Raw genomic sequence first — 11,592 nt, 5'->3', positions numbered from 1 at the left:
TCAAGCAATCACCCAATTCTGGCAATGTTCAGTTTGGACCAAAACAAGTCTCTAACTCTATTGACAACATACCTGTATTTTTACAGCAATTATTTGAACTGCAGTTTCACTCATGTGTTTATATGTATAAAATTAATGGAGACTCCTAAACAATATATCCTGCTATGTAAGCCCCTACTTGTTGTGGGTTTTGGTTGTCATAAACACTCAAACTGAAAATAATGTGAACACCGGGATTTGCTGAATAGTTACATAAACTCCAATGGTATCTTATAAATGTGATTAGTATTTTATGAATCACCAACATATATATGTCAGCGCCACCGAGGAGGTATTCCCTGCTTGGGTAAGTGTTCAAGGAAGATTGCAGGACAAGTGGAGGACTGACAGGAAGTAGGTGTTACATGTAGAGTAACACCCATGAAGATGAGGAAATAGCAGCACTGCAACAAGGTAAGGTGAGTAAATATCAGTATATTACATAGAATGCATCATGTATCTCTAGAATATATGATGTATTCAATGTATTTGGGGACAATGCAAGTAAAGTGTACATGTACAGTATAGATTTACTTTAAAAACGCTGATGTTTTTACTGTGTATGCAGTAATCCTAAATCCTTAATAACTGACTGACTCCCCTAATTCGCTTAATGGCATCAATATGCAATTTAAATCACAACTAATTTAATTGGCTTGCTGCCTTTTTTAAATCCCATTTTATCATAGGTTGCTGGATAGCATATTTAGCTATTTCATTTCATTTAAAAAATGTCATCCTAATGGTAAATAAAAAAAAATTGCAATCAATGCATTACTTAATTTTTTAGTACTACACAGACAAAAATTGGTGGTGGAATGCCAAAAATCAAGACTGCATTTCACAGATGGTAACCAGTTATTTTAAGCTTTGTAACTACAGCAGAGTAAACTATCCGTGTGATCCTGCCCTGTCAGCAACAAAATAACCCTACTACTCACAGGTCAGGGAGATCACACTGCACTGAGATTCTGTAGCAAACGCAGCTAAACAACATACAGAATCATATAATAAAACAATGAATTTGTATTTGTCACATTTTATATTAAAAGCAAAACAAAGGTCAACCTGAAATTGATTAGCATGCACAACATTTAAACAGAAGTGTTCAAACGCACCCACAGATCTTGTAGGATTATATATATCTTGTAATCTACATATTGAGCAGTCCCCTTGGCAATCTACGTTGAATAAATATCTCACAATAGATATGTATCCAGTCCCTCTATCCTAACAGTACTTTAATAATTTTGAAGTGTTTTGTTCACGTATTTTGAAGGTTTTGTTCATGTAATAAGAAGCTGTGTCTAAGCAACAAGAATATTTACATGAAACTTAAATAAAGATTTGGCTAATTAAGAACATGTTTGTAACTATTCTACTTGGTCCTACATTTTGTAAAACATTGGCAACTGACCAAAGTATGAATTGAACTCATTCTTATCTGATTTTAACTGACACAACTGTTCAATTGTTTATTCTTTGGTTATCATACAAACTGACTCAGAATACACTTCGAGAGAAGCATACTTGGCCAGACTTCCATAGTGGTTATGAGCAGTATTTTGGATTAGAAAACTGCATGTGTGGATTACATAGCTTATTAGATCAATTCAGTACACTCACTGGAATAAAAATAACTTTTAATAGCACAATATAGTATAACACCAAATCAGTAATTTTTTTATACAATAGTTACCCACAACCCTCGGATCCCCCACTCCCATTTCATGCCCTGAAATAAAATGCATCAACAAAGTTCTGGGTGCTACAAAGCTTATTTACAAAGATAGAAAGAGACAAAACATCCGGTCCAATAGAATGAAAATTGACTGTCCTTCTATTAAAGCATCTTCCACTGTAGGGTGCCATCATCTTTACAGTCCAAATAATGACTGTGAACCTGCATCGTGTGCATAAAAATACAATTACGTAAACAAACAATTGTCCTTTATGTTTTCTCTGCAAAGGACTTCTTCATAGAAAACTAGGTCACAGTGGATCGTTCGTTAGCCCTATGGCCATTAAAATATGTAAAAACGATCTCCGTGTGCTTCTTTATGAACTGCCTCCTTTCTTCATACAGTATTCCCATGGTTTCTTGGGCAAAGGAGGCATTACCAGGACCAAGCAACAACCTCCTCCAAATATCAATATGGCTCCGGCAGCTGCAGCACAAGCTACTGACCATGAGTACTCATATTCCAGACGTACATACTGGTTACTTGCCATAAGCCATCTCACAGCATGACGAAATACCTCCATGGTAATAAGGACGAATGTACCTGAAATAAACAATGACATATTAAGACGTGCAAATTATAGATGTATAAGGGAATGTATAGTGTGGGTGTTGACAGTTCATTTTAAGTAACAAAAAGGCAGAAAAGTCTTAAAGGACAAGTGTCGTCTCAAAACTATTTTTCATATAACCCTTTCATCAAGTTTTACAAATAAATTGTTATTTTTTTTTTTTTAAATGAAGTACATGTAAAATATAGTTGGAAAATCTCATCCCAACCTTAAGTATGTGACAGGATTCGTCAGCCATATACATGCACCTTGGGTCAGACAGTGTATGAAAACCAACCATTAGTCTCGGTGGTCTCACTGCTTCACTCCCTGCACAGAAGCAGGTAAAATCATAGAGACTAACTGTTGGTGTATTATATATGATACATGTTCATCTTATCTAGGAAATATTGAATTTATAAACCTAAGTATTCACTGGGGTTAGCTTGACTGCAATTAAGCTAATGATATTAATAATGCTGTTAATCTGTATTTTAGAGTCCAAATGATCTTTCATTAGAAATGTTTAGTTCTCAACTAGCATCTATGTAAATTATAATTTGTTTGGAGCTTGACTAGTATGTGAAAAAGATCAGACTTGAAATAACAGTATGGCTCCTGCCAAGTAAGAGAGTTTAAAAATCTCTTACTTGGCAAGAACCAATCAAGGTATTTGTATATTTCAATTGAGGTAGTAAGCAGTAGTCAATCAGTATAGTGAGAAAATATCTTATTTCAAAAACAAAAAGTTGCTCCTTCACAATATATTAAAGATCACTATAGGGTCAGGAACACAAATATGTATTAATGATCCTATAGTGTTAAAACCACCCCCTGGTCCTCTCATGCCTCCATAAATATAGCAAAATCTTACTATATTCAAGCTTAAACCTGTAACTCTCACAAAAACTCTCACATGCCTCACAAAAAACAAGCAGTCTGCTGACATCATCAGAAGTGGTGGCCTGATCCAATCACAGTGCTTCCCAATAGGATTGGCTGAGACTGACAAGGAGGAAGATCAGGAGCAGAGCCAGCATGATTCAAACACAGCCCTGGCCAATCAGCATGAGGAAAGTTCAGTGTCTGCATGCAGTGGGAGGAGATACTGAATCACAAGATGCTCGTGCACAGCAGATCTGGTTCACTCTGAGTGACTGCAACTGGAGGTGTTCCTAGCTTTCAATGTAAACACTGTATTTTCCATATTTTTTTATTATTTTTTGCAAATTACTTATTTGTTTCATTCTCTTTGTTTTCTATTATTTTGCTATAATTGATTTGGTGCAACCTGTTTCTGTACTATAGAGGGGTTTCTACGCCCACTGATTGCTGCTTACAGATTACCTGCCTTAGAACTATTAGTGATTATCTATTGTTTTATTATCCTTTTATACTGTATATTCATAAATGAGAGTAAGGGTATATAGTTACATAGCTGAAAAGAGACTTGGGTCCATCAAGTTCAGCCTTCCTCACATATGAAGAAACTGACAGTTTTAATAGCTTAATAATTTTCCCAAAAGAGTCCCTGAACATTTTTGTTCAGATGTTGGCAACTGTGAATTATGAATCATATATTGCTTTTTTAAAGCTTTCAGATGGAAATATGTAATAATAATAATAGTTTGCGATTTTTATATGTAGTATTATTCCTTATTGTGGCATTTTCTATAACTGAATTGTGAGTGCCTTTCTTATCTGTATAATTGTATAATATTATGTTACTTACCTGAAAGAACAAAAAAGACACAAGCAGGCTTCAGAAGGAACTCCACTCCTTTGCTTAGAACCATGGTGATGCAGATTGATCCCATTACCATAAGTGTTATACTCAACAGAGACATAACTGCAGCTGTGATATTTAGATCTGTGGAATACAAAAGTGGAATACAAATAATTTATCAATATCGTATCATATTAATGTCATCCTTCACTAACCAATAATGTATTGCTATTAATTATAACAAACCGTAACATTGTTTCAATGACTGTTATAAGTTAGATGCTCTTAAAAGTTTGTGCTTTGCTTGTTTTATAATCTTAAAGACAATAACTTTATTAAAAGTTAATATTTAAGTTTACATGGACATGATATAAAGAGCGTTACCTGTATCTCCACCAATATTAGCCTTACACTGCCTTATACAATGAATATATTTTAATATTTGCAAATAAAACTGGAAAGCTTGCTGTGATTCAACAGCCTGCATAATAGTTTCTACTTAATAGCCTTGAACCATAAGTTGATATATTATACCATGTGCCTTTATTAGTTTTGTGAATGGCAGAATAATTCAGTCCAGCCAAATCATTTTTCCTGAAAGTAAGATTTTTAGTTTTCCTGATACTCATTGATGTGACAGTTTGGCTTGGCTGTATATCGTCCATAGGAAACAATTCGGGGAAGCATTCAAACAAGCAAAGAAAGATGCCTGTCGGGGGCGTGGTTTGCTGAGCACGGGGCACAGATGTGTCTGAGAAGACTCCGGCTTCACACTATATCTGGGAGGCCATCTTGAAGAAATGTCTGTAGCCTCACAGGTGCCCAGCGGAGTACACCAGGGGAACGGACTCCAATACGGATACCTCTCCATCCACTAAAGGAGATATCAAGAAGCCACTGCTTGACCTCAGTGCAACCTTGCAAGCTGACCTAGCTGGGGTGCAAACAGAAATCAGCAGCCTAAACTCCCGGTTAGGCAAAGCAGAATCCCAAGAAGGGGAACGAGAGGACCGGCTGGCGGAGGCCGAATGCTAATGGATACATATATCCAGCAGGTCCAACGACTCACCCGTACAGTAGCATCACTTGAGGCACCGCCGGAGGAACATAAGGCTATGTGGAGTTCCAGAAACTGTGGGCCTGGGGACCCTTATGGACTGCAGAATATTGCATATTCTATGTTTCTATTGATTAGGTATGGATGTTTCAATTGGCATAAGTAGCAGATGGTATCAATAAGTCGCAAGGCTTTCTTTGTCTGTGAGAAGTCTGGAATGTGGATTGGGTGTCTTGTCCTTATAGGGCTAGGGTTATATTCTGACATCATTATGGTCATAGCTATATAGAATAGGGGACAAAGGGCCACAAGGTCTTGCTGCACAAGGTTCTTGTCCGACTGTTCTCTAACTATGTAGAGACTAACTTTCCCTTTAGGAGTGTCACGGTAATATACCCCAACACGCAAGAATAGTCCAGATAGTCTAGAAGCAAGAAAACAAAATAAGTCTTACCGGACCTTAGAATGGCCGGACTAGACGAGGACAAGAAAAGACAGAGTCCAGAACAAGCCGAGGTCAAGGGGACAGAGAGACAGCGTAAACTAGAACAAGCCAAGGACTGGTACACAGGAGAGCAAACCGGCGAACAAGACAAGCAAGGATAAAGAGAAAACAGAGTCAGGAACAAAGCCAAGGTCTAGCACCAAAAAAACACAACTGAACGATACAAGCACTAAAGGGAACTGAACCAGAAACCACGATAGGGCAAGGTACTAAGGGAAAAGGTGAGTTTAAATACCCTAGATTTCAATCTGATTAGCCCCTGTCATATCCACGCCCCCAAAACGTGAGTGTATGGGGAATGTGGCATGACAGGGGCCAATGGGAGACAGTTTAATATTTCGGCTCCCACTGTCCCTTTAAGAGCGCGCCCGAGACACACGGCGCGCTCTTAGAGTCAGGCAGGACACGTGACCGCTTCTCGCGGTCACTGCCCGCCTTTCTGATATCGCCGTCGGATGAGCCGCGCGTGGCTCGTTGCAGAAGCAGGACCGCGCGCGGCGAGAAACGCTACAAGGAGTCCAGCAATTACCATCTGCTCTTGAACATCCATTATCCTGTAACATTCTTTGTTGTTTTATTATGTTTCAGTAACTGTAAAAATAAACTTGAAGAAACTGTTAGTCAGATTGTGTATTAGTATTTTTGGTTAATATAGATCTATATCAACATGGCGAGCCTTTTACCCAAGAAGAATATACATAAAATACTTATTTCAATCAACCTGGAAAAAGACAGAAACAGAACGGTTTTATTACATGGACTTGCTAACAAGGTAGCATAGCGGAGACAGTGAGGGGAGACAGTGGAATGATGCCAATTAGTGATGTCGCAAACATGAAATTTTCCGTTCACGAACGGCGAACGCGAACTTCCTCAAATGTTCGCGAACGGGCGAACCTGGCGAACTGCCATAGACTTCAATAGGCAGGCGAATTTTAAAACCCACAGGGACTCTTTCTGGCCACAATAGTGATGGAAAAGTTGTTTCAAGGGGACTAACATCTGGACTGTGGCATGCCGGAGGGGGATCCATGGCAAAACTCCCATGGAAAATTACATAGTTGATGCAGAGTCTGGTTTTAATCCATAAAGGGCATAAACTCCCCGTTTAACGAACCGCAAACAACCGCAAACAGTCCATTTGCACAACCGCAAACTCCCCATTTGCACAAGGTTGGATACCAAGCTAGCCATGTCCCGTTCCTTGTCCTCACTGATGTCATTGAAGGTCTCTTCCTCCACCCAGCCACGTACAACACCAAGGGTCCCCGAAAGGTGACAACAAGCCCCCTGTATTTTTTGTTAAATGTACACTACTGTTACAACAGATATGAGTTGCACTGTGCCCTGGCAGGCCCTGAAACGCACACGTGTGAAGGAAACTGACTGCTATTATTTCACAGTCAAATTTCTAGGTTTTTTTTAATGTACACTACTGTTACACCAGCTATGAGTTGCACTGTTGTGACACTGTGCCCTGGCAGGCCCTGAAACGCACACGTGTGAAGGAAACTGACTGCTATTATATTACAGTCAAAAAAGTTTTGTTTGTTTTTTAAATGCAAGCTATTGTGACACCAGATATGAGTGGTGGCACTGGGACCACTTTAAAAATATTGGATATCGCTAAAAATCATGATCACTATAAACTTTCTCTACAAACCTCTATAACGAACCAAACTACTCATCTATTCGCCAGCGAACCATTCGGGACATCACTAATTCCAATGCTTTCGGCACTCCGCACTCGGAATGCTCCCACCGCCCCTGCGGATGCTTCAAGGGATATAATAGCTATCTCTCAGGACATTTCTGTTAAGACAGCTCTCTTAGCACTCTCTAGATACCACCCCACTGTCACTGTGGAGGACAGTCAGATAAATGTTTTTGATGATATGCCGTTTGCAGTCCAGAAAGGCATAGATTTCTACCAATCACCAAAATGCTAGGAGAGCATGACATAAGATACCAGTGGGGAGCATCAGGGACTTTGGTGGTACAACATGAAGAGTCTGTGTAATTTTAAATTGAAAAAAGGGAATTTCTCAATAAATGAATGGAAAAGGGCAATAGGCAACTGACAAGCCTTTTACCACTTCTACACTGAGTAGAACAAATGTAGAAGTTTTACTAGTAATGTATATATTGAGAGAAAAGTCTATTTAAAAATAGCTTTTTCTCCCATCCGCGATTTAGCATTGTTGATTAATTGATTGATAAATGAGAGCAGAAAAGACCACCCATATGCAGTCATTCAAAGCACCATTAATAGCAACCACGGTGCATGCTAGCTGTATCCGATTGCACAAGTCTACCCTTTACTCACATGCCAGACTTTATATTATTCCATGTCAATTTATGTGATCCTCATTATTTGTGAACACATTTTGTAAAATACTTTTTCACTAGACTTGGAGATTCATTCTGAACAGCAATTCAGGTGATCAGCTGCATTCAGGTGACCAACTGAAACAATGAGTTGAAATGTAGCCATATCACAAACCAAATGCACAATAGACAAGCATGCACATTTTAATTTGTGATTTAGAATTCTACCTGTGGAAAGCCACTAAACGTTGATTTTATTCATAGCTGAAGTGCAAAGTGAACAAGAAAGAGGAAAAAAAGGAGCAGTAAAAAAGAAAAAAACATTAAGTGTGCAGGTCAAACGTTAAAGGAAAAGGACAACTAAGTAGTGCACTCACTGCTGGGCAAGCCAGGTAAGTGGCAGGCAGGGCCGACCTTAGGGGTGTGCGAGCTGTGGGGCTGCACAGGGCGCCCTGGCAGCTAGGACGCAGGTGCCCGACACAGCTCACACACTTGGGGTCTGGTGGTGATGAAAAAGGGCAATACATATGGAGGCAGAGCTAAATCGGCAGCGGAGGTGAAAATAAATCTGTGTCACGGCTCTCGGCTCTTCTGTTAGCGGGGCTGCACATAAACTAGACAACCACGCTGACAGAAAGTGTGAAGAAATTACCCTTTTATTTGGTATTTCTTCTTGTTTTCATTCTATTTCTGCATGTTTCCATTCGGTAGATGAAACTACCGAACAAAGACCACCCCCTGGCTCATTTAACTTCAAAACCGGCATCAATTAAACCCTCTACGTGTGCGGCCAGCGTTCGTACTACCGAACGCCACGTGGCTTAGAAAACCGCGGCCATCTTTTTTCATACGAACAAAGGCAGCGGGACTTGGTCATCGAGTGTCTGGAACTAAAATTGGACACTCGACTTCCCGAACACCGGTCTCAAACACATGAACGCTGGAACTATATGTACCGATTAGCTAGAAGAGCGCTATTCGGTACGGTTGCGCATACGAATGAGGGGAACAATCGCTGCTAGGAGCCAGGGGAATCCATTCGATACTTTTGTTTGTTTTTCTCTTTTTTCTACAGTGACCGGCAAAACCACCCAAACTTGTGGAACTATTTTGGGCAGCCCACCCACGGTGAACCGGTCACAAAGGACTTCCATGGTTTTTGAGAACCCCTGAACCAATCTGGGTGAAATTTGAATATGTTGGTCACCCAGATCGGGCCTATCAGGAGACATATTATTTGTGGGGATACTCCATGTATAAAGGGGTGTTCCAGATATTGGGGAAAACAGTGATTTTTCTGCCTGGAGATAATTAAGTTATTACTTTATCAGACTTGATTATCTCCAGGGCTAGGGAAGGGAATTATATGTTTGTGCTGGGTGTGCTTTATGTTTTTACTGTACGGGATTGGTTACATGTTGTCCCTCCCTGTGGGATGTCCCCTTGCACGGGGACTTGCATAAAAGCCTGTGTGTGTTAATTAAAGCCAGTTCATCTTGTACCCTGCTTCTTGACTTCGGCTGTTATTTGGAATTCGTATGCTTTACTAAGGGAATTATCTTGTGAAGCTATTGCTATTTCGTATGGATTTTGTCTATTGCAACTACCGAACGGAGAGCTATATATACTAGGCTCTGGCGGTTCAGGAGGAAACTACCAAAGGAGGTTTAAATACACTTGGTTTCCTTACAACTGGTGGCAAGCGGATAGATTCGAATCCCGAATGGACGTTTCAAACCAAGCAAGGGAATGAATGGCTCAGCAGTACCAGCTACTTAAAAGAACCACGCTAAAAGATTTACTGGAAGCTCGAGGCATAGTGGCAAGTAACAAGACAAAAGCCACGTTAATTTCAGAATTAATACAGAGCGACGGAACCAGTAATACAGAGATGGAGCACGAGGAAGAAACCGCAATGCAGAAGGACATCAGATGGATGCTCAGTCTATTGGGACCCAATCCAGCTACAGAGGCGGTTCTGCGGGTCATTGCACAAGCCAGGCAATCGCAAAAAGAGCGAGAGGACCGAGACAGACCGTCACAGGGAGATTTACTACACTCCCCGGGAAGTACTAATGACCTACCAAAGAAGGTAAATTATGCAGCATTTAAATCTTTTAATGACAATGAAATGGAAATTGACAGTTATTTACAAGACTTTGAACGTCAATGTGCACTGGAGGGATTAGACTCCACAAAATTGGCTGCAGTAATTAGCAGCAAGTTGTCAGGAAGAGCAGCAGAGCGAGCAGTACCTGAGGGGGACATACAAAATTATGAAAAGATAAAAGACATTTTGTTGGCCAGATATGCTGTAACCCCTGAGGCATACCGGAAAAAGTTTAGCGATCTGAGGAAGACAGGGAGAGATTCCCATACTGAATGGGCTTTTCGGCTACACAGGGCCGCCCGTAATTGGATGAAGGGCTGCCAAGCAACAACCCTGGAGGATGCCTTACAACTCATGTTATTGGAGCAATTTTTTAATCACACTGCAGAGGATATAAAAGACTGGGTAAAAGATAGAAAGCCTAAAACTGTGGAGGAAGCCGCCAGATTAGCGGATGAATATCAGGATAACAGGAGGAGGGAACAGGGGGTGAGCAGTCCAACTTTTAAGCCTAACTACACGGCTCCAGCAACCCCTACACCTCCTAGAACCTCCATGAGCAACCCACCACCAAGCCCACACAATAACATCTCGACCCACTGCAGTGTGCCATTATTGCAAGCAACCTGGACATTATAAAAAACAGTGCCCTCGCTTGAACGGGGGAGTCTGGGAAAGGCAACCACCACAACAACCCAGGGCAGCCGCTCATTGTTTGCAGCAAGAAAGCACGACCTACATCCCTAACCAGGAAGAACAGTGGAGTGTGTTACAGGAGGTCAACCCAGTGCAAGCTGGGGGTGACAACCGGGACCACCACCGCCAATGGATTACAGTGGATGGTGTGGGGGCCCGGGCGCTGAGAGACTCTGGGGCTACTTTAACTGTGGTACAACCTCAAACGGTCAATGCTCAAACCCGCACCGGACGCACAGTCGCTGTAAGTGTGGCTGGGGGTGCTATACACAAACTACCCACCGCCAACGTCCTTGTCGACTGGGGCTCGGGGTCCAAACAGTTGGAGGTCGGCATTATGCAGGAACTACCAGCCAAGGTCATATTGGGGTATGACGTCGGATGCTTAACCTCCCAACTAGCATGTGACATCCCTTCAGAGGCATACCCGGTTACCACCCGAGCTCAAGCCAGACTGGAAGCACCGCTGCACTCTGAGGAAAACCAGGTAGGAGTTGACCCCCGACCCCCCTTCCCCTTTCTGGGATACCCCCCTGTGGACTTGATAGGCCCGCTCAGCCGACGCAGCCAGTCTGGCAAAAAGTGTATTCTAACCGTAGTGGACTACGCCACTAGATACCCAGAAGCGGTCGCCCTCACGAACATAGGGGCAGAGACTGTGGCAGAGGCCCTAGTTAAAATATTCACCCGGGTAGGTTTCCCCCAGGAGATCCTGTCCGATCAGGGAACTCAGTTCACGGCAATTCTGACACAGCAATTGTGGCAGAGCTGTGGATTGAAACCCCTATTTAGCGCCCCCTATCATCCCCAGACTAACGGGCTCTGTGAACGTTTCAATG

At 41.6% G+C, this 11,592-nt stretch overlaps 1 protein-coding gene across 1 annotated transcript in view; it reads right to left on the bottom strand.

Moving 5' to 3' along the window:
- Positions 1-2,002: 2,002 nt before the first annotated feature.
- CACNG6 (calcium voltage-gated channel auxiliary subunit gamma 6) overlaps positions 2,003-11,592 on the bottom strand; it is a 164,365-nt gene continuing 154,775 nt past the window's right edge. Inside the window, exons 3-4 of the mRNA XM_063435874.1 lie at positions 4,064-4,201; positions 2,003-2,324 (exon numbers count right to left, since the gene is read on the bottom strand). Coding sequence (XP_063291944.1) covers positions 2,098-2,324; positions 4,064-4,201 — 365 coding nt within the window. The 3' untranslated portion in view covers positions 2,003-2,097. The remainder of the gene's footprint in view (positions 2,325-4,063; positions 4,202-11,592) is intronic.

Source organism: Pelobates fuscus, chromosome 11 (assembly GCF_036172605.1).
Source record: "Pelobates fuscus isolate aPelFus1 chromosome 11, aPelFus1.pri, whole genome shotgun sequence".
Taxonomy (NCBI): Eukaryota; Metazoa; Chordata; class Amphibia; order Anura; family Pelobatidae; genus Pelobates; species Pelobates fuscus.
Note: the sequence above shows the minus strand (reverse complement) of the source record. Positions and strands in the feature narration are given on the sequence as shown.